Raw genomic sequence first — 21,825 nt, 5'->3', positions numbered from 1 at the left:
TTTTTTGTGGGCAAGTTTTTCCTCACTCGAACGGAGGGTGTAAAGACAGAGGGTGTCACTCCCTGTACAGATTGTAAAGCCCTCTGAGGCAAAATGTGTTTTGTGAATTTGGGCTATAGAAATAAAATTTGATTTGATTTGATTTGATTTGATATCTAGTTTTACAAAAGCAATGCTAATATGAATATGACTTACAGGGTTTGTATTCCACAAGAATGATATCAAAACTAATAAAGAGTGCATCTTTTGTGCGTATTTATAAAAATGCATTTTTTAATTAAAACAAATATTTGTATAGTCTTTTGAAGCTGAAATCCTAGTTTTCAACCATTCAATATCTCATATAGATGTAAACAACTTTGATCATTGACTGTGCATGTGAGTGATCCATTTCAGATGCAAGCTGTGAAAACAAACAAATAATATTATAATACCAAAGCATTTCAAATGTTGTTTTAATGGCTATGGTAAAATAGCAGCCAGAAAGGAGAGGAAATAACAGAATGGAAGAAACCTTTTGTTAATAAACGTTAGAAAATCAACATTAAAATTGTTCAATGCATCGACTTGCCTGTGTTCCAGTGAAAACTCCATTGCTAATTACAGCTGGATCTGAAACAGTTTTTCTTTCATTGAAGTTGATGTATCAGGGTCAGAAAGCTGTAAAAGTACAGTAAGAAAATAAGTCATACATGACACAGTGGTCTTCTCCTGTACTATATTATTTTACATCGTGAGGTGGTGGGAAGTTCACTAAATCAAATAAATACATCTAGGATGACTCTACAAGTACAATGATCGTACAATGATCTTAGGCAGGAGTAATTCACAATATGAATTTATCTGTAACAATGTAAGTGTTACTATAACAGCATCAACTTGAATATACAAAATAATTAATCTATCGAACAACAGATTGAATTTATATTGATGTGGTAAATTACCTGTTCAACAGAAAACTGGAGGCTTCAGTCCCAGAAACTCTTTGTCTCTCAGTAGTTTTCCATCCTGGAGACAACATGGTGTTTGTCCCTGGTTCTGTGTCAGGTCCCGTTTAATGACACCTCAAGTTAACTTTCACTTCTCTGAAGAAGTCTGTCTTGTTTGTTTGGTTTGTGGGTGGTTAATTTTATAAGTATTTTCCTCCATTCAACGTCTTTTCTGTTCACAAACTTCCTACAGACCTTTCGTAACAACCTCCCAGTCCCACTTCTTCTTCTACTTTTTTTTACGGGTGCAGTTCTTCATGCAGCTTCTTCAGTAAACAAATGCACACTTACAGTCCATGTGTCCATACTCCAGAGCCTACCACCAAAAAGTCAGAAGAGGAGGCAAAAAAAAATATGCGACGCGTCGCTTTAGACCGGTTTGTCCTTTTAGGATAACTGTTACAATATGGTGATGCAACATGGCGATCCCCGACAGGGCGCGACCCATGTTAATGGAGATATAACGAATTTATAAGGCTTATTCTATTGGAATACAAACGCTACGGTTTTTATTTTAGGCTCACTACAGAGTAGATTCCTCAAACTCTGTGCCTTTTTTCCTTACTTCGCAATGCACAAAAGTCTTTTGGATGAGACATGAAACATTTTCCTTAATCTCATCAGATAGCCTATATATGGGCAGATTGACACACACTGTGTACACTGACACTGATTGAGGTCAAACTTTGGCCTCACATCACAGGCAATGTACTCATACAGTAGAGTTGAAATTTAACTGCAGCATTTCTGAAATTGTACAATATATGCCCAGTCCTGAAGAACCAATCAAATTGCCCAAATTTACGAGCAGATCAATATTCTATACAATTTCTTTATGTTTTGCGCTTCCCTGCTATCTTACTGATTAATCTGTGTTCTGTTCCTGAGTCAACAATTTATTATTTTGTCATAATGTTACTGATTCTGGCCCAGTCAACGATGTCAATAACGTCAGCGTCAATGTGTCAGGAGGTTCACTCATGTCACTGCATTGGAAAAATAGTTTGTTTGTGGGCCGGATGAGAACAAGGAATGTAGACCAGATCTGGGCCGCAAATTAAAAGGCATGTGGCCCCAATTTTGGCTGCTTATTTGGTTAGTTCTTTGTGGGCATGCAGCATGTCTTACTTGTGGCCCAGATCTGGCAAACAGGATTGGATCGCCCATTTGCAATCATTCTACATTGTATTTCAGTGGAATGAGGATATGAAATGTGTCCAGATCTGATTGTCATTCATTTGGTTCGTTCTTAGTTGACATACCACTTTGCTATGGCTATTATTGCTATACTTGTGGCTTAGCCAAAGTGCTATCATTCCACATGGTATGTGGACTGGATGAAGATATGAAATGTGGGTCAGATCAGGGCCAGAATAAGAACAAATCTTGGCCACTTGTCTGTTAGATGCTAAGATGAGTGTTAATTCTCTCTCTCTCTCTCTCCCTCAAGGACCTGGTGGATTTTCTCACTCCTCTTCCTGAACCCATAGAGGTAAATGCCTTAGATAGCAGACACCTGGCCAGAATCACCCACCAAACTACCCCTATCACCCTGCTTACTTCGGGCAACCACCAAGAGTCCATCCAATTTCTGGTCATTCCTGCTCCTCACTCACCCTTGGTTATAGGTCAACCCTGGCTGCAACTCCACAACCCCCACATTGAATGGAGACGTGGCAGAGTAGTAGGTTGGAGCGTGTATTGTCACTCTAGCCAGGCCGTCATCAAATTTCCATCACTCTCCTGTTGCTAAAACTCCTGACCTATCACTATCCCTCAGTTTATCATGACTTTGGGGAGGTTTTTAACAAATACAATGCCCTTACTTTATCCCCTCACCGACCTTATGATTGCGCCATTAAACTTCTTCCCGGTTACACGCTTCCCTCCAGCAGACCTGTACAACCTGTCGAAACCTGAAAAGACTATGGAACAATACATTCAGGAAGCGCTGTCTGGAGGAATCATTCAACCATCTTCATCCCCAGTAGGAGCTGGATTCTTTTTTGTTAAAAAGAAAGATGGCCCTGTATAGACTTTCAAGTACTCAATAATATTAAAAACAAGTATTCACTGCCCCTGATAGATTCAGCTTTTCATCCCCTTCATGAGGCTTCCATCTACTCTAAATTAGACCTCTGCAATGCCTATCACCTGGTCCATGTTAAAGAGGGCGACGAGTGGAAGATGGCTTTCAACACCCCCCTTGGGCACTTTGAGTACCGGGTGATGCCGTTTGGTATTCCAAAACCTAGGTAATGATATTCTTAGCCAATTTGTATTTGTATATCTAGATGACATCCTAATTTTTTCCAGAAGTTGGTAGCACATCAGGTTAGAGCTCCAGAGACTATTAGAGAACAGACTGGTTGTCGAGAAATGTGTATTCCTCACCCAATCCGTCCCTTTTCTGGGCTACATCGTTGAGAAGGGACAGATTAGAGCCCCACCATGGTGCAGGCAGTGATAGTGTGGCCCATCCCAGAGACCCAGAAACATCTTCAACGCTTCCTTAGATTTGCTAACTTCTACCGCTGCTTCATCAGGGACAAGGAAGCCACACACCTCACCAGACTCACCTCACCAACAGTTCCTTTCACATGGTCTTCTGACTCTGACAAAAGCATTCTCAAAAATCCAAACTCTGTTCTCTACTGCTCAGTTCTCATCCACCCAGACCCCTCCCTTCAGTTTGTGGTTGAAGCTGATGCTTCGAACACTGGGGTGGGGGCCATCCTCTCCCAACGCTCTCCAGATGATCGCAAAATACACCTGTGTGCCTTCTTCTCCCACCGATTTTCCCCAGCTGAACAAAATTATGACGTGGGTAACCGTGAGTTACTGGAGGTGGGATTGGCTTTCGAGGAGTGGCGGCACTGGTTGGAGGGGGCGGAACATCTCATCATTGTTTGGACCAACCATAAAAAACTATCTTACCTCCAGTCAGCTAGGTGGGTTCTGTTTTAAGGAAGGTTCAATTTCACTCTCACACACAGACCTGGTTCATGCAACCAGAAACTCAATGTTCTCTCCCGACAGACAGCCCCTGAGACCCCCAGCGATTGCCAAGAGTCCATCTTCCCTCCTTAGTGTGTTGTGGCAGTTGCCTTCTGGGAGGTGGGGTTATTGAGGCCCAGCAGACAGACCCCGGACCGGGTAACGGACCTCCTAACCGTCTCTATGTCCCAGTTCCCCTCAGATCACAAGTGCTCCTGTGGGGGCATACATCAAGACTAACTAGCCATCCAGGAGTCCAATGTACATTAGAGTTTATCAGACAACACTTCTTCATTGCCGCCTGCTCTTTTCCCGTGCTTTGTCACCATCGCTAATAGTTATTTTCCTTGTATCTAGAGGATCCACTCTCCGGTTTCTTGCCTTCCCTCCCCTAGGACTGGATTCAGTGGACGAACATGCCACCTCCTCATGCCACCTTACTGAGAGAAAATAAAATCTGGTTTAACCTTCCACTCAGATCATCTCCTTTTGTATCTGTCTGTGCGCTAGGGCCCTAGGACTGGATTCAGTGGACGAACATGCCACCTCCTCATGCCACCTTACTGAGAGAAAATAAAATCTGGTTTAACCTTCCACTCAGATCATCTCCTTGTGTATCTGTCTGTGCGCTAGGGCCCAAAGAGAAATTCTGAACCGTAACACCAGATCTGGCATACAGGAGCAGGCCACCCAAGTGCCATCATTCCACAGGGTATGTGGGCTAGAGAAGGATATAAATTGTGGGTTGGAACTTGGCCAGGATTTAAATGTCACTGTGGCCCAGATTTGAGCCAGTTAATTTATATGCGGTTCAATCTTAGTCGACATGAAACATTGAGGGTCTTTTTAAAAAATATTATATTGCCCTTGATGGATAGGACAGAGAGTAACCTGTGAAGGGGTGACAAAGAGAGAGTGGGGTAGGACATTGTTACGGCTGTATGTGTTTGCTGTACTGTGTCCCTGTTTTTCTCATGTCTCTCCTCTAGCTCCGCCCTGATTAACCGATCAGTCATCAATGAGGTTCACCTGACCAGCGAATTGAGGTTCTTGAAAACTCCTGTGTCAGGATCAGAAGAGAGGCTTCCAATGTGGGGACTGCTGGGCCTCAGCCTGGGGTTTTAACATTGTGTGTATTGTCTTTTGATGATGATTATATATCCCATGGTTATGCTGTTTTAAAGGCTGGCTGATTGTGATTCATATCAGTGGTGGCCAGTGATTTTACATGTTGTTTGCCTCATGGGGCCACATAATCGTGGGGCATAACAGAACCCTTACCTCCGTTTGGGCGGCAGGTCTATCAGGTGATCTATACATGCCCCTATTGATGCTCATTTTGGCATGTGACATTAGACAGGACCTTTATTTGCATTAATGTGATTAGATTGGCAAGCACCTGCACTTGAGTTGGTCAATCACGGTTTGATTGGCTGGTGCATGCGCTGTTGAAGTTGAGCTTTTCTCAACTGCGGAGGCAAGTTAAATAACGGAAACACAATGCAGTTTTGTTATGCATGATATCACCACATTAAAAAATGAGCAGCGTTTATGTTGAAGCTTCCAATGCAGTCGTGTGATATTAGATGTAACAGTGAATGCAAAATGACATCAGCCACTTAACACTTATTTTTATATTAAATATGAGGGTTTAACTTGTAATGGCATATTAACAGTACATGTACAATAAGCAGTTTCCTTATTATTACATTTTAAAATCATGTCCCAATTAATATTAATTAAAATTTAACAGCGTAAACAAAAATAGTAAATAATTAAATTTTTCTTTTTTGTGTTCAGGCATTCTACATTTGATGCATAGATAATTTAGATAAATATATGTAAAGTAGGTTTAAGCTATAAATATGTTGGATAAGTCCAGAGTGAGAAAGAGAGCAAGAGCATTAAAACAGGGACCTTCCTGCGCCTCCATCATCTGCAGGAAGAACACACACATATAGTCAGCCTCCCACACACACACACACACACTCTGCTGAGAGCTAGCAAAGGGGCTTTAAACAGAACCACATGAAATAGAGACAAAGGGACTGTAACCTGCTTCAATGGAGGAAAACATGGATGAATCGCAAAATCAGAAAGGTAGGACATAAGAACAATTAGTTCATTTTTATCTGTCATTAAATATACCTTTCTGCCATTGTTCTGTTCAAACATCTCTCTTTGTATCACTGGCTTACTTTGTTTGTTGAAGACAGAGAGATATAAGACCATGCAAACAACAGATCTTAGTTTGTATAGTTATTGTGCAAATTGTGTTGTCATATGTCCACACAGGTTGTTTTTCTCAATGTTCTGTTTGGCAGAAATGGAAAGAGAGGCTTACAATTTTAATTGTGCCATCTATATGTCTGCTTTTGATAATACCAGGGATTATACAACTCTATTTTGTTGTATTTTTTTAATGAATGAATGCATAACAAAGGCGATTGTTTAGGGTGAGGATGAGAGGAGCTGGCAGACACTTAAGGGTCAGTGCTGTTTTGGAGGCAGGACAAACAGATGGATGGACAGATGGATAGACGCATGGATGGATGGATGGAGGAGGTGGGAGTGGCGGCGAAAGGGGCTATGGGGGGCAGATGGAAGGAGAGAGCGTGGAGCAAAACCTCAATCTAAAGACTAAAAATCAGGAGGACGAGGGATAAGTGGAGCAGTGATTGATACCTCCATTGGGATTTTCTTTGTTTGCCTCTATTGTTGCTTCACGCTTGTCTGAACCCCTTCTCTTCTCTCTCCCTCGCTCTCTGCATGTATCTTTTTTCCTGGTGTCTGTGTCTCTCCCTAGCCTTCCCTCCATTTTCTTCATATCTCCTTATCACTACCCCTCTCACTTTATGATTTTTTCTGGAGCTACTCTGTATCAGTGTATTTTAAACCAGATTTTCTAACTTTATCAGCCTGTCTGACAAAAAAATATTGATGCAGCAAACAAGAGATAGAGACAATCTCTCTCCTCAACCATCTTTATTGTCTCATCTCCTTCTGACCTCCATTTCGCTCTATCAGTTCCCTACCTCTCTGCCTCCCTAATTCCCAGCCCTTTCCCCCCTCTTTCTCGATACAGTTTTTTCCAAATTATGGTTAATCATTCTCTGTCTGTTTTTCCTTTTTGCAAATAGCATATTTGTGTTTTATCAAATCTGTTTTATCTTTGTAAAAATGGGCTTGTCTATTTTCTTTACCTTCAGTCTGAAGTAACTGGTCCTGCCCACACAGAAGACAAATGATGATTGAGTATTTTTTATCAAAGATTCAACAATAATTTGCATTAATCATTTTTTTAACATTGATTAGGATTGTTGTCTGTAGTGTGATAAGCAGGTTCATGTTTGTTTTCTGGAAAGAGACCATTTTAGAGAGATTATTTCAAGCAAAACATTATTTTTCATTCCTACCACTTTATTAAAAATAATTCTATATAGATATTATCTCCACTCCCTCTGGTCTTCCACTTAAAAACCCCTGCCATTTATTCCATCCTTGTTTATTAATAGATGGTATGGGCTACTGACAAAATAAGGGCTGAACATTGGAGTGATGCTGGGCACCTGTTAAAGACATGAGGATAAAATCAGTTCCTTGTGTACATCAGTTAAATAACATTAAATTTCAATTAGTCATTAAACTAAGCTATTAATTTTAATAATGAAACTATATATCAATTCTTTTTTCACATTTTTAGTGCTACAGTGCATACTTTCTCATTTGGACAAGGAGTGATTGTTATAGCAGTGATCTGGTTTTGGTCTTGAATCTGTTTATATCAAGGTGTAATTGTAAAGCTTGTGGCACAAACTGTGCAAAGTAATTCTCTGCACTTGTGTTAAGCCTGCCATCTTCTTCTGTGGCTTGGATGAAACATAAACATTACTTGCAGTTTAATAATCAGTGCAAAAACTTAGAAACTGTGTAAGAAAATATCTGGTTCATTGGTAAAAAGTTATTTGGTATATTGTACATTGGTATTTCAGTGATCATCTAGCTGACTGATCTTGCACTCATCACTATGGAGGCCAAGACTCATAGGTATTATTGGGTAGTATTCAGACTCCACTATGTCAAAATGACAGACAAAACACACTTTCTCAGAAATCTGTGCAAAGTTGAAATAAATAACATTGGGGATCATTATATAAATCTGGGCTTTATACTACATTTGAAAAGTCCCATGTTTCTGTGCTCACTAACATTGAGGATAGGTTGATTAAAAAATAGACAGACAGAAGGAAAAAAAATGCCCCTCTCTTTGCAGCAAAATAAACCAATGTTACATACCATGTGACATGAATTGGAACATGGATGTAAATCAATGAACCAAGGCAATACTATTAAAATATTAAGGCTTGTGGCATTGGAAATATGCAGCTTATAATCGTGAAAAACTATTTCACAAATGATGAAACTATACAGCATTTATGTTTTTTTCATGTAAGAGCCAATCCCCTGCCCTGACATTGGGTAAGAGACATTATTATAAGTTAACATAATGAAACACTTCAGCATATTTAAATAATAATATAATATGATAATAACTTATAAAGAAAACTTTTATTATATTTGTTTCCTAGACAGCCCAGGAAACAGGATGTTTACCTTCCTTTTAAATGGTAAATGGTCTGTATTTATATAGCGCTTTTCTAGTCTTGATGACCACTTAAAGAGCTTTACAGTACAGTTTTACATTTAACATTAGCATTCATACAGTTCATCTCTGCGCAGCACTCTTCTCTACGAGAAAGGTTCAGGGCACTTGGGCATTTGGAGAAGACTGAGACTGAACCACCAACCATCTTGTTAGAAGACAACGGCTCTAAACCCTGAGCCACAGCCACCCACTCCTGCACTAAGTGCTGAACAAAATGCTTTCCATACCTGTGATGTGAATTGTGGGCCCTGGTCCAAAACAATGTCCACAAGTATCCCATGTAGTTTGGTTGTCTCAGTGACAGTAGGATGTTTAGGCAGAGCAAGGAAATGAACAGCTTTGGGAAAACTTTCAACAATTCTAAGGATTACTGGGTGACCGGATAGAATAAGTCATAAAAAAACATTTAGGTGGACCGTATCCTGGGTCAGGTTGAGTTTGTTTTATTTTATGTTTTAGACTCTATCTTTTGGGTAACAGTGGCCAGAACACAAGAGGCAGGGAGGATGGTGTTAGAGTCAGAGATGGTTTCCACAGACATATTTTGGCAGGACAGAGCATCTGTTTAAAATTACAGGATCCAGGACGATAAGTTAAAGTAGTTAAACCAGCCAAAAATGATCAAGCCTGATTGGAATTTAATCTCTTAGCTGTTTGCAGGTATGTTTCTGTAATATGCCCATACAACAAAAGGTTGATAAGAACCCTCCAGCCAATGTCTTCACTCTTCAACACCAGTTCATGCTCTGCTGGGGAGAGATGACAGGAGAAGAAGGTGCAGGGATTCAACTTTTCATCTCAGCCTGAATGGTGCAATAAGCCCCTAGTCCAGAGCCCACAAACTGCTGCATTGAATTTCCGGCTGCAGCAGCGCAGGAGGGGGGAGTGAACATTTCATGCAGCTGAGTGAAAGCCTCTTCAGTTTCGGGTGTCCAGGTGAAATGGATCTTGGTGTAGGTTAGCTGAGTTCACTGGAGTACCATATAAACTGGTGGTAAAAGTTGGCAAAATCCAAAAACATCTGCAGTTGTTTCCTGCTCTCTGGTCTAAGCCACTCTGCCACTGCTCTGATCTTGTCTGGGTCTGGCCCTTCACCTGCCCTCTCTCAACAATGTAACCAAGGGAACTTCTTTTGACGTGGAACTCACATTTTTCCGTTGTAATCAAGAGTGTTCCCCAATAAACTCTGCTGGACCTGACAAACATGGGAAATGTCTGGGAGGTGGTGAAGCCGAGGCCAAAGACTTGTAATATCTGTAGAGATGAAGGTCGGCAAAGTATTTTTGTGTGTTCAAGTACAGGTACTGTATCTAAAAGTGACCCAGATGACTACAGCACAGGCACTTGTGAGATCTTATGCTCTCTAGTTGCTCCACGGGAATGAGACATGCTCTCCCTAACCTATCCCTGCACGGGCTCCTCTGGAGGTTGTTCAATGGCAGGGATGGAGAGGCCTGTCCTGCCTTCTGACGTTACAATGCTACAACCCATTACAACATTCTTGTAGACAATTGTTGATGTTGATTGCAAGCGACACAAGTGAGTCAAGATCAGTAGGTTGATCTCTGGAGACTAACACCACTGAGTATTTGGTTCTACACCCCCTGACAAAGATTCACAAAGCGATTAGAGGATGTTCCCACAACATCAGGGTGATCGAATACATTTCTGTGTTTGTGGTTTTTTTTGGAAAAGAACTTACAGCAAAAACAATACACAGCTCCTGGTTATCTTTTCACCATTTGACAGCCGTCTCTGTAATAATCCTGGATAGAACCCTCTTCTGGACTTGTCTTTGGGGTAAGAAAAATCCACTCCTGGTTTGAATGGACCTCTGCACACTAACTCAGTCCACATACAGTCTGTTAAGACTGGAGGCCAGCCTGCTGGATCATTTGGTGGAGCAGAGACTGTTGCTTTAGGGTTTGAGCTAGATTCTGTTGCTTGCTGTGCACACGTGGTTGTGTGAATAGTGGCTGAAGCTGCCTGTTCTTCCCCTGTGTCTGTACTTGACAAGGCTGGCTGTACTGGACCTGGGCTGCTTGTACTGCCTGAGGCGGCTGCATGTGACTCATCTGTGCCGGTTGAAGGTGTAAATGGCTAATCTCCGCCTGTGCCTGCACTGGATAATGAAGCTGGCTCATCTTTGCCTGTCCTATATGAAGCTGGCTCTGTCCCTACACTGGCTGACTGACTGGAGTCTGTGCTGCTTGTGAGAAACTTAAGCATAGCACCTGTAAAATATAGATAAGGAAACTATCAATTCAGCTCCATCAAATCGGCTGCACGTTCATATACTTTAAATGTAGGTGATTGTTTATATTATTATTTAATTATTATTTATTTAGCACCATTGTCATAATATTTTATTTATTCACTAAGATATCTGCATCTATATCTGCCTGTGGGCTATCCAAGCAAAAGAATTTCAATCTTAGTCAATATTTATCCATTACTTTCCATTTTGTATAAGTGCAGTTGTAACTATACTACAACTAAAATTATAGAAGCCAGCAAGACGCGCATGGACACCGGGGTTTACCCAGGGCTCACCGCCCTGTTAATGTCGGTTAAACACGGACTAGTCCCTCCCACTCTCCCACCGGTGAGGAGAGTTACCTGACTGCTGTTCCTGCAGTTCGTTTTCATGCAGTTTCTTCCTCTTTTTTTCATTCCGCGAGGGATAACTCCGCTTCATCTTTCTTGGCTGATGCACATGCACTGGGAATCTGACGTTCGCAACGGATGGTCACGTCGTCACGTTTCTTTTTTTTTTTTCACGGAGCCTCAATTATATTGCGGGGCCCTACACAACGTGCGTAGTGTGCGTATTGGTTAAACCGGTACTGCTTGTAACTAGTTTATTATAATCGACCGGAGAGAATCCTGAGACTCACAGTGGAACAAAGTCAGATAGGAAAAAAAACAACAGGGGTTCATGAATAAAAGAAAATGCAGAGATCCTGATAGGATCAGTTGATCTGCAACAGGCAGTGTAGAGTGTGCCCTATTATAAAACTAAAAATATTTGAGGATGAAATTATGAGGCAATTAGCAACACTCACTGTGGTTGACATTGCCACTTTAAATTGTTATACAAGAAGCAAAATCTCTATCACAATCAACATCTACTCTGAAAGGGTTGGGAGATGGAGGTAAAGTGAGAATGTACCAGTGCTGGAGCTGAACTACCATCACTACCTGAGCTGCTGGCAAGCCTTACCAAGGTAGCAGCACAAGGACTTTTCTGTTAAAAGTTTTCTTTGGTTTGCTCTCTTTATGTTTAAATTTCATCAGAGGCCTAATTTAGCTGCATGTTTTTAATGATTTTGGTCAGGTGGTCAGGTAAGGAGCAGGTGATATCTTTTTTCCAGGAAGAGAAACAAAGACGTGACCTGCCCTACTCTGCCTATGATTGGCTTACTCTGATATTCTTGTCATAACTAACCAATCACCACTCTCATACCTACCCCAACAAACCAAACCAATCAGAGACAGAGTAAGGCGGGTTAAGCTTTTGCTATCCTAGGAAAAAAGGCTTGCTACTGATTAATGCGCACCAGAGGTGATTCAGAAGGGATTGTACCCTATGTTGATTGAAAAATAAGTGGCTGTACGCCTTTTACCTGCATATACCCTGCACTACACCACTGTTTGCAAACTGTCAAGGGTGTACTCTGCCTCTCACCTAAGTCAGCTGGGATTGGCAGCCCCCCTATGACCCTTAAAGAAGGATAAGCGTTAGAAAATAGATGGATGGATGACAAAAATCCTGAAACAAACCAGGTCAATAGCTCTGAGAGCTGCATTTATTCCTATTTGATCTGTCTGTTGTTGAGCTTTTGTTTGTCAGGCTAGAGTTTGTTGTACACAGTTCTTTGGAGAAACTTTTTTTAAACTTTTGTTAAATTAGGATCAGTTAAACAGGAGCCATAAAAGCAATCACTTCATGATGTATCAAAGAAAATGTTTAAGTTTTAACCAACAGGGTGGAGATTGACTCACTGCAACCTTTAAATATGCTAGCATGAAGGAAATGTATTCACAAAGAGAAGAAGAAGGTTAGGTATAAAATAAAAGAAGTAATAAAAAACAGACAGCATAAAATCTGTGGTTTATCCAGGAATGCCACTTTCTTAACCTACAGAAATGAAAATGTGTACCCAAAGTTTTTGGGTAATTTGTAAGTCATGTAGATTGTAAAATTAATTTCTGAATTATTATAGAGGTTAGTGGGATAGCCGAGAGTGTCCCTTGTGCCTTATATCCTTTCCATTATATGGCCACTAATATAAAGGAACTTAATGGAGGGAGGAACAAGTCGATACAAATTGACTAAGCAGGCCTACAGAGGGTGAGAGGATCAGGAAGGAGGAGAGACAGGAGAAAGAGATACTGGAGAGAATGAAGCAATTGACAAGGGTTTTTTCCTTTTTCCTCTCGCTGAAGTTAATTGAATCACTTTTCACTAACACAAGAGATGATCATTAGCTTTACTGTGAACTGTTAGCTCGCTAGCTGGTGGTGGTCAGTGGAAATGGACATCCCCAACCCTGAATTTTTTATTGTATATATTTTATTTATTGTCTTGTGTTATGACATGTTGTTTTTATGTTGTACCACGGGGGCTTAGCAATGTAAATTTCGTTGAATCAAGTTCAATGACAATGAAGGCAATCTGAATCTGAATGCAATACAAACATTTGCTATAGTTGGTTGCACCAACATCATATGGACAGTTTCTGAATTTACATTTATTTTACCAACATCAGCCCAAGTTTTGATTTAAACATAAAATATCAAAACACAGTGATAGGTCTCTATATCATTTAATGTGCACATTAAAGGAGAAGTTCGGTTTTTTTCAACCTGGTCCTGATTTCCAGCATATGGTATGTAGAGCTACTCACCCATAAAGGTTTGGAGTAACTTGGAGTCCTTCGGACGCTTTTAGATCCACACGCGATCGGCGTATATCCATACAAGGCAAGTGACTGGGGCATCCACAATACAGCCTCTAAATAACGCATTATCTTCTGTGAAACTCTTTATTTACTATGAATCTCCAGCACTAGTCCCCCTGTGAGTCTCTCCAGCCTCGGAGCTAGCGTTAGCTTAGCGAGTTGCTTTGTTTACATCCTGGGCTTTTACTGGGGCGTCGTCACCGAGGCGCGCAGCCGCAACTCAGCTGACGATCAGCTGTGTTTGTTTACACAGAGTTTGCTGCTGCTAGTTTTGCATAACATGGCAGAACACTTATCAGGTGCTTTACAGTACAGTATTCTTTTAAAGCAGCTGTGTCCTGGTGCTCGGGCGTATTCACCCAGTTAAAGGCTAGCTAACTTCAGCGGGCTAACGAGCAGCCTCGGAGCTAGCGTTAGCTTAGCGAACCGATTTGTTGATTAAACAGGAAGACAACTCGCTCTCGATTCGCTAAGCTAACGCTAGCTCCGAGGCTGGCGAGACTCACAGGGGACTAGTGCTGGCGATTCATAGTAAATAAAGAGTTTCACGGCAGATAATATGTTATTTAGAGGCTGTATTGTGGGATGCCCCGAACCGTTGCATTGTATGGATATACGTTGATCGCGTGTGGATCTAGAAGCGTCCGAAGGACTCCAAGTTACTCCAAACCTTTATGGGTGAGTAGATCTACATATCATATGCTGGAAATAAGGACCAGGTTGAAAAAAAAATGAACTTCCCCTTTAATGTCTGGCAGATTAACCTTTTACATACTGGATGTTTCAGGAGCGTCCCTCCTGCGCCACCATCAGGACAAAATTAGATATTTGTACTGAGATATTAAAGACTATTATAACAGAATGGCAATGGTATTTGCTGAGAACATACACAAATTTTCTTTCACCAAAGCCCAGGTACTTTCAGATCACTCTTCAAAGCAAAAAGACTAAGCCTTGAAAATAAATATAGCATAATATAATTATATAACTGAATCCATTTACCTAAAATTAAATACAATTACTTATTTCAAAATGTTTTTTCAAAAAACGACATTTATTTATTTCACAATACTTTTATTACATAATGGCACATTTATTTATTTCATGGGACTTTTATTTCATGATGCCACATTTATTTATTTCATGGGACTTTTATTATATAATGGCACATTTATCTATTTAATGGAACTTTTATTTCATAATGGCACATTTATTTATTTCATGGAACTTTTATTTCAAAATGCCACATTTGTTTCATAATGCCACATTTATTTCCATTCTCATATGCAAATGAAGAGGCATGGTTATCGTCAGACCAAAGCATGTGTGTGCAAGGAGCAATGTCTGACTCAGAGCAGAGCACCTCAGAATTATTGAGAGAGGCTGCAAACTCCCTTGATGGGATGGCGACGCGGCAGTCAGCCCCTACAGCTGCCAAAGTGGGCACCCAAAGCCCAAGATCTCCTACAAGACAAAGGTAGTGAGCACATCGTCTGGAACATCAGGAGCCGGGCTTCCAGCACCTGTGCTAGAGGTTACTTCCTATACATCTTGCACACAAACACGGTGCTTGATAAGTCTCAAACAATACAAGACTTCCTCATTCATGTCAATGTTCTGTAGAGCACTTATCCACCCAAGTACATCTACAAAGTCTTCAGTGCGTGCCAAAATGGTGTCCCCTGACAAGCCATGTTGATCAATTTGAACAGCTAAGGCCAGTATTATCTTTCTCACCATGAAATAAATAAATGTTGTCTTTTGAAAAACATTTTTAAATAAGTAATTGTATTTATTTAACTTAGTGGATTCAGTTATATATTTATATTATGCTACATTTATATATTTATTGTCATATATTTTTATTTCAGGGTTTATTTCATAGTCAGATTAATTTATCTATTTATTTACCTATTTATTTATTTATTTTATTTTGATTAAAACGGCATTCCATATGAATTATGCCATACCAATGTTTAATCACCTGGCCTGCCAGTGTGACGTCTTGGTAGTGTTTCCAGTTTGTACCATTTTATACAGGCTCTCCAAATTAATCTGTGCCTTAATGACCAAAGTTTATCTCTCTCCTGCTCATCTTAAAGTTGTTCAAGTTCTCCATTCACACAGTTACAATAAAGATAAATAGCATTCTGTTCATGAATTTAACTGCGAATTACAGGTTACTTAATGGACTTATCTACTTAAATGTTTGTGGGTTGAAGCTGGAGCATTCTGTTGGCTGAATGGTTAGAGCATATGCTACATAACAGCAGTGTCCTTTGTTTAATTGTTGATTTGGAACTACTGTGTCATACTTTGCAGTTGACAACCAGATAAAGGCTAGAATGAAAGAAAAACTTAAATAAAAATGTGTTGTTTCTCCTGGCAAGTGTGCATGCCTCTAAAAATCATTAGAGTTTGTAATTGTAGCGTTACAGATGTTAAGTCTCATGCTTGGAAACTACAATTTAATGGCATTGTATATAATTATGTACTTATATAAAGCTTATGTTTTCGCCAATGGTCCATTTATTTACTACAATACACAAAACCACAAAACCAATTCACACCAGGGATAGGGCCTGGGCTGGGGAAAAATCCATTATATTCTTTTGCAGATTTTTCACTTTCTCTAACTATGTTTATATTATATATATATATATATTATGAAAAATAATATTTTTGGGTTATCAGAACACTTCTTTTTTTCTTTTATATTTCTACTATAAGAACTTGATAATCAAGTGTATTGTTGGGCCTTCGTGTGGTTACGTATTCTCCTGAGTGCTACACTAGTTAACTATGTTAACAGAAATATTGTCTCACTAAAAAAAGAGAGTTGTATGAGTTTTTCTTTAAAACATTTTTATAGTATAAGTATTTTTTAATAAAATGTAACTACTCACAATTTACTACATGTTCTACTTTAAATGTGCTGACAGGTAAATGTCAAGTCAGTGACCAGTGCACCGTTTTACAATATCAGCTATAATCAGTAATTATAATCATTTGCTTTGCTGCAGCTCTGACATCCATCACTAAAACATAACTGATGTCACTAGGGTGTCACTTCTCCTCTCTCTAATTGCTGCTCGGTTTAATTCATGATAACTCCCGTTACTTGATTCACTTGCACAGATGTATTGCTCTGTCGGCCTTCTGCTATTTACTCTACTACAGGCAACAAAAAATGACCAGATGATCCCATATTTTTGCTTTGTCATGATGGGGCTGTGGGCTGGGGAACAAATGATGGCTCATCTCTTTTTTGACAGACAGGACACGGTGCAAACCTGTGTTATAAAGTAGAAAGCCTTGCACTGATACACTAACCAGCTTAGTGTGAATATTACAACTTTGTGCGATGAGACAGCAGATGGATGAATTATGTCATATTATGTGTAAATATGTTACCTCTTTCTAAGAAAGGAAAATAGCCACATATACTGTATAGGCTATATGCAGTTCCTTTAGTGTTAAGCTTGTCCAAGATTTTACCAAGTCAATGGACCTTTACTGCATTTTAAGCCCAAATATGGAAATGGAACAAGGATTATAACATGACTAAAATTCAGGATACATGCTTAAAAATACTTACGCGCACACACAGTGTCAGAAATGAAAGAAATACACATACACAACTGCAGATATATAAAATTATTTTGATTAAGTGCACTCTGTACAAAAGCCCCTAACAATATCAAACACATTCGTGCCTCAGAACCGTCACCCAAATGTAGCCTGAATCAATATTCTTTATGTGTAAAAATAAAGTTAAAATCCATATTTGACTCTTGCATAAATACACTGAGCGTGTGACTTGTGAACAATTAAGGCATTAAATGAAGTCAGTAAATGCAAAATTGTACCTTCTTACTGGGCATCACAGCTAGTTTTGTTCCCCTGTTACTGGCCCACATTCTATATCTGTGCACTGATCATTTCTCACAAACCAGACTTTTTCTCAACGCAAATAGATGCTGTGTAGGTGTATTCGTTGAGTGTTTGTGTCCATCACTGTATGAAAATACAGCACGTGTATGAGCATTAGTATGACTGTAACACTTGCAGAGCTGTGCTGCTGCCATGACAACACTACAGGCAAAGTGGGTCAGCAGCCTCCTGCCACACCCCTGTTGGCATGGCAACAAGGCTGGTCAATTAAACCTCGGCAGCACGATGACTCACACACACACACACACACACACACACACACACACACACACACACACACACACACACACTAACAATCCCTTTCTGTGCAATGGGGAGGTGAAGGAGGGAGGAAGGGTGGTGTCTAGGATTCTCTTTATCTTTGTTCCACATTCTGTAGGATGTAGACTCTGTCTACATGTAGGGTTCAGTAAATCTGAGTGGCTGTGTGTCTTCTTATATGAAAGTGTGTGTGTGTGTGCGATTTCCTGCTAAAATCCAAAAGCTGCTGCTTATGATATATATATTTTTTATGGTGACGTAATGACATTGCAGCTGCCTGTGATAAGCGACACACCTGCCCCATATAATAATATATTTACAATGAAAAGGGATTTTTAAAGTGGACACAAGATAAGTAAATGGAAAACTTCTGTAAATTGTGTATTTGTAGTTTTAAAATTGTAAATGTTATAGTAAGTAATAGTAATCAAATATTGTGTCTTGTTTTGGGGAATTCCACATCTGGCAGCACATAGAAAACTTGCAGCTAAACACAGTGGTTTGACCAGTAAGATGCTGTGGTTACCACTTGATTAAACTCAGTGAATCCATCCTTGCCCTCATTTTCATCTTAAATCTCTCCTGAATATGCAAATCAACAATAAGCAATAGCCATTGGTTTACGTCCAGCAGGGATGTCTTATGTGGATGACATTGTCATGAACTGTGATATGTCCTGTAAGATTTCCCCCCTCACTCTTCTCAAAGGTAAACTTTCTCTTTTATCCTGTAGCAAGTTTTTAAATTAGCCACTGAACAAGTGAGTCATTTGAAAAAGCCTAAATTGCTACTCACAGCCACTGCACAATTATTGTTTTACTTGTACCTGCATACTATCAAAAGCCAGTGAATGTAAATGAGAACATTATCCTATTTTAGTTTCAGTATCACTAATCTATAATAAAGTTAAATTAATGAATACACCTTAGGACATAGCTGAGATGCTTTGCAGCACTTTTCATTTTGGCACACTCAACAGAGCTTAAAGTCAGAGACAACACAGTGGTGTTCACATTGTTGATACACATGTCCTCCTCTGATATCTTTTTAATATATATATATATATATATATATATATATATATATATATTATGGCATGCCATTCAGGAAATTAAACCTTTGTATATATTGAATGAAACTTTGAGTATAGTGAATGAACCTTTGAATATATGGAGTGAACCTTGAATATATGGAGTGAACCTTGAATATATGGAATGAAACTTTGAATATATTGAATGAAGTCTGAATATATGGAATGAACCTTTGAATATATTGAATGAACCTTTGAATATATGGAATGAAACTTTGAATATATTGAATGAACCTTTGAATATATGGAGTGAACCTTGAATATATGGAATGAAACCTTGAATATATTGAATGAAACTTGACTGTTGCAGTGCCTGCGGCCATCTTGTGTAACGTGTGGATGCTATAGCTAAAAGTCAGTGACAATGAGTTAGTCCGCTCACAATCTCGTTGCAGCAATATTAAACTATGAGGACATCATTAACACACTGGTGAATGCGTGTACGGGCCAAAATCCCCCCTTGATACCCCTGCCCAATACCGTAATCCTTTTTTTTTAAATATATATTTTTGGGCTTTTGTGCCTTTAATGACAGCATAGTGAAGGAGAGACAGGAAGCAGGGAGCAGAGAGGGGAGAATGACATGCAGAACCGGGGCCCACTGCAGCGAGGACTGTAGCTTCTACACATGGGGTGCAAATACCGTTATTCTGACAAGGAAGTTCCTTCCCTTTTTAATCGTGGCAGACCTACTACAACAGGCACAACCTCAGCATGCCTTCAACCTCACAGGAGTGCCCCATAACACCCAGTGTACAATCTCCACCCGTACACAAGAAAGGGCCCAAGACACTGTATGGTTAGCTTGATATAGTTTTCAGGTGATTTAATGAAGGTAAAACACAGTGAATGACCGTGCTTAATGGCACTGCACTCTGACGCGGCACTTCTCCGGCACTGGAGAAGCTGCTGCGGCTACAGGGATTTCGTGAACTGAAAGAGAAGCTCTTCATAATTTGTTTAGATACTATAAGAATCACCCACATTCATAGACCAGTGCAGGCTGAACATTTAGTTTAGTATTAAACATATTTGATGATCCGCGACACAGCTTTGGGGGATTTTGGCCCGTATACGCATTCGCCATTGTGTTAATGATGTCCTCATAGTTTAATATTGCTGCAACGAGATTGTGAGCGGACTAACTCATTGTCACTCACTTTTAGCCATAGCATCCACATGTTACACAAGATGGCCGCAGGCACTGCGGTGAAGTCTGACGTCAGTCAATATATTCAAGGTTTCATTCCATATATTCAGACTTCATTCAGTATATTCAGACTTCAGTCAATATATTCAGACTTCATTCAATATATTCAAAGTTTAATTCAGTATATTCAAAGTTTTATTCAATATATTCAAGGTTCATTCCATATATTTAGACTTCATTCAATATATTCAAAGTTTCATTCAAAATATTCAAAGGTTTAATTTCCTGAACGGCATGCCATAATATATATATATATATATATATATATATATTCATATATATATTACATGGTTGTGGATACATCCATGGCTGATCTTGGATGTTTCACTTGAATTGATTTGATGTATCTATGAATTATCTTGTACAATCAAGTTTCATTTAGCAGCTGAATGTTGAAGACTCAAACTGTGTGTGTTTTGTGTTTGTTCAGGCTGTAAGGAGTACTGTGAGCGATGTGTGGGCAGTCTGCCCTGGGCCTCTCTCATTGCCACCATTCTTCTCTGCATGGGCGTGGCCTTGTTCTGTGGGTGTGGCCACGAGGCTTTGAGCGGCACTGTCAGTATCCTGCAGAACTACTTTGAAGTCATCAGAGCCCCAGGAGAAACACTGGATGTGTTTATCATGTAAGTGACTTGTAAGTGTTTTTAACCATCACTTCTTACACAGATGAAAGGATCTCAGCTTTGGGTTTTCTTGTTTTACCACAATCACTATAAATGACAAATCTCAGCCACATTCTACTAGCCTATCTGAAGTAACAGCATGTTGAACAGCCAGCATGTAAAATAGCATAGATGAAGACTTTGTGACATTTAAACAACCTAATCTAATGCATAGGTAGCAACAAAAGGTTTTCTCATGTGAGAGGTAACGAAACATTATAAAATATAAACATACATTAACATCTTGATACAATGGAAAGATCCCACAACTAAAATAATCATAAAAAGTATATCAGACATTGAATATAATTACAGCCCTGGCACAGAAGGTGTGAGAAACCTATATATAAGATCATAATTGTAAGGGCCAAAGGATTGATGGTGCTAAAACCAAAGGTGTGAGAGACGTATTGTTTTGGAGAGATTATTATTAAGGCCCAAGCACGATGGAGCTAGGCTGTGGTGATTAGGCTTTGGCATGGCCAAAGGGCTCCAGAGTGCCCTGTGAAGCACCAAAATTGAATATATCGAGTATCGGATGCTCCAATGTTTATCAAATTGAGCTTACCTTGACATTTTTAAAACATATTTTCAAAAACTTTTTTTGTTGGACAGTAAGTCATTTGGAAATTCTTGCGTCCATTTCCATTTTAGGAATAGGTTTGTGAGGTCTTAAACATACATGAAAACTCGTAAAAATTTCCAAAGATCTTTTAAGGTAGTGGTCACCAAGCTTTCCAAACACAAGGTCCCTTTGTAATTCTAAACGTAAACTGAAATCTACCACCCCAAAATCTTCCAAAAAATCCACTTTAGGAGGGTCATGTTTATTATTTTGCAATTTATGTTGAATGTACGGGTAAAAATATACAAAAAGAAAGGCAGTGATGCAACTTTGCTATAGTGCAATCGTATGATTGTACATGATAGAACAGAAATGGGCTCCAAAGGAAAGGATGTGTTATGAAAACAGAGCAATGCGTATTTGTCTATTTTGAGATATATGGAAATAAATAAATAAAAATATGAATG

At 39.5% G+C, this 21,825-nt stretch overlaps 1 protein-coding gene across 2 annotated transcripts in view; it reads left to right on the top strand.

The window, feature by feature from the left end:
* Positions 1 to 5,919: 5,919 nt before the first annotated feature.
* LOC109645392 (neuronal membrane glycoprotein M6-a-like) overlaps positions 5,920 to 21,825 on the top strand; it is a 38,085-nt gene continuing 22,179 nt past the window's right edge. Inside the window, exons 1-2 of one of the 2 annotated variants that reach the window (XM_069529984.1) lie at positions 5,920 to 6,086; positions 20,562 to 20,754. In XM_069529984.1, coding sequence (XP_069386085.1) covers positions 6,050 to 6,086; positions 20,562 to 20,754 — 230 coding nt within the window. In that variant the 5' untranslated portion in view covers positions 5,920 to 6,049. The remainder of the gene's footprint in view (positions 6,087 to 20,561; positions 20,755 to 21,825) is intronic. The other variant, XM_069529983.1, reaches the window with a different exon arrangement.

Source organism: Paralichthys olivaceus, chromosome 8 (assembly GCF_024713975.1).
Source record: "Paralichthys olivaceus isolate ysfri-2021 chromosome 8, ASM2471397v2, whole genome shotgun sequence".
Lineage (NCBI taxonomy): Eukaryota > Metazoa > Chordata > Actinopteri > Pleuronectiformes > Paralichthyidae > Paralichthys > Paralichthys olivaceus.
Note: the sequence above shows the minus strand (reverse complement) of the source record. Positions and strands in the feature narration are given on the sequence as shown.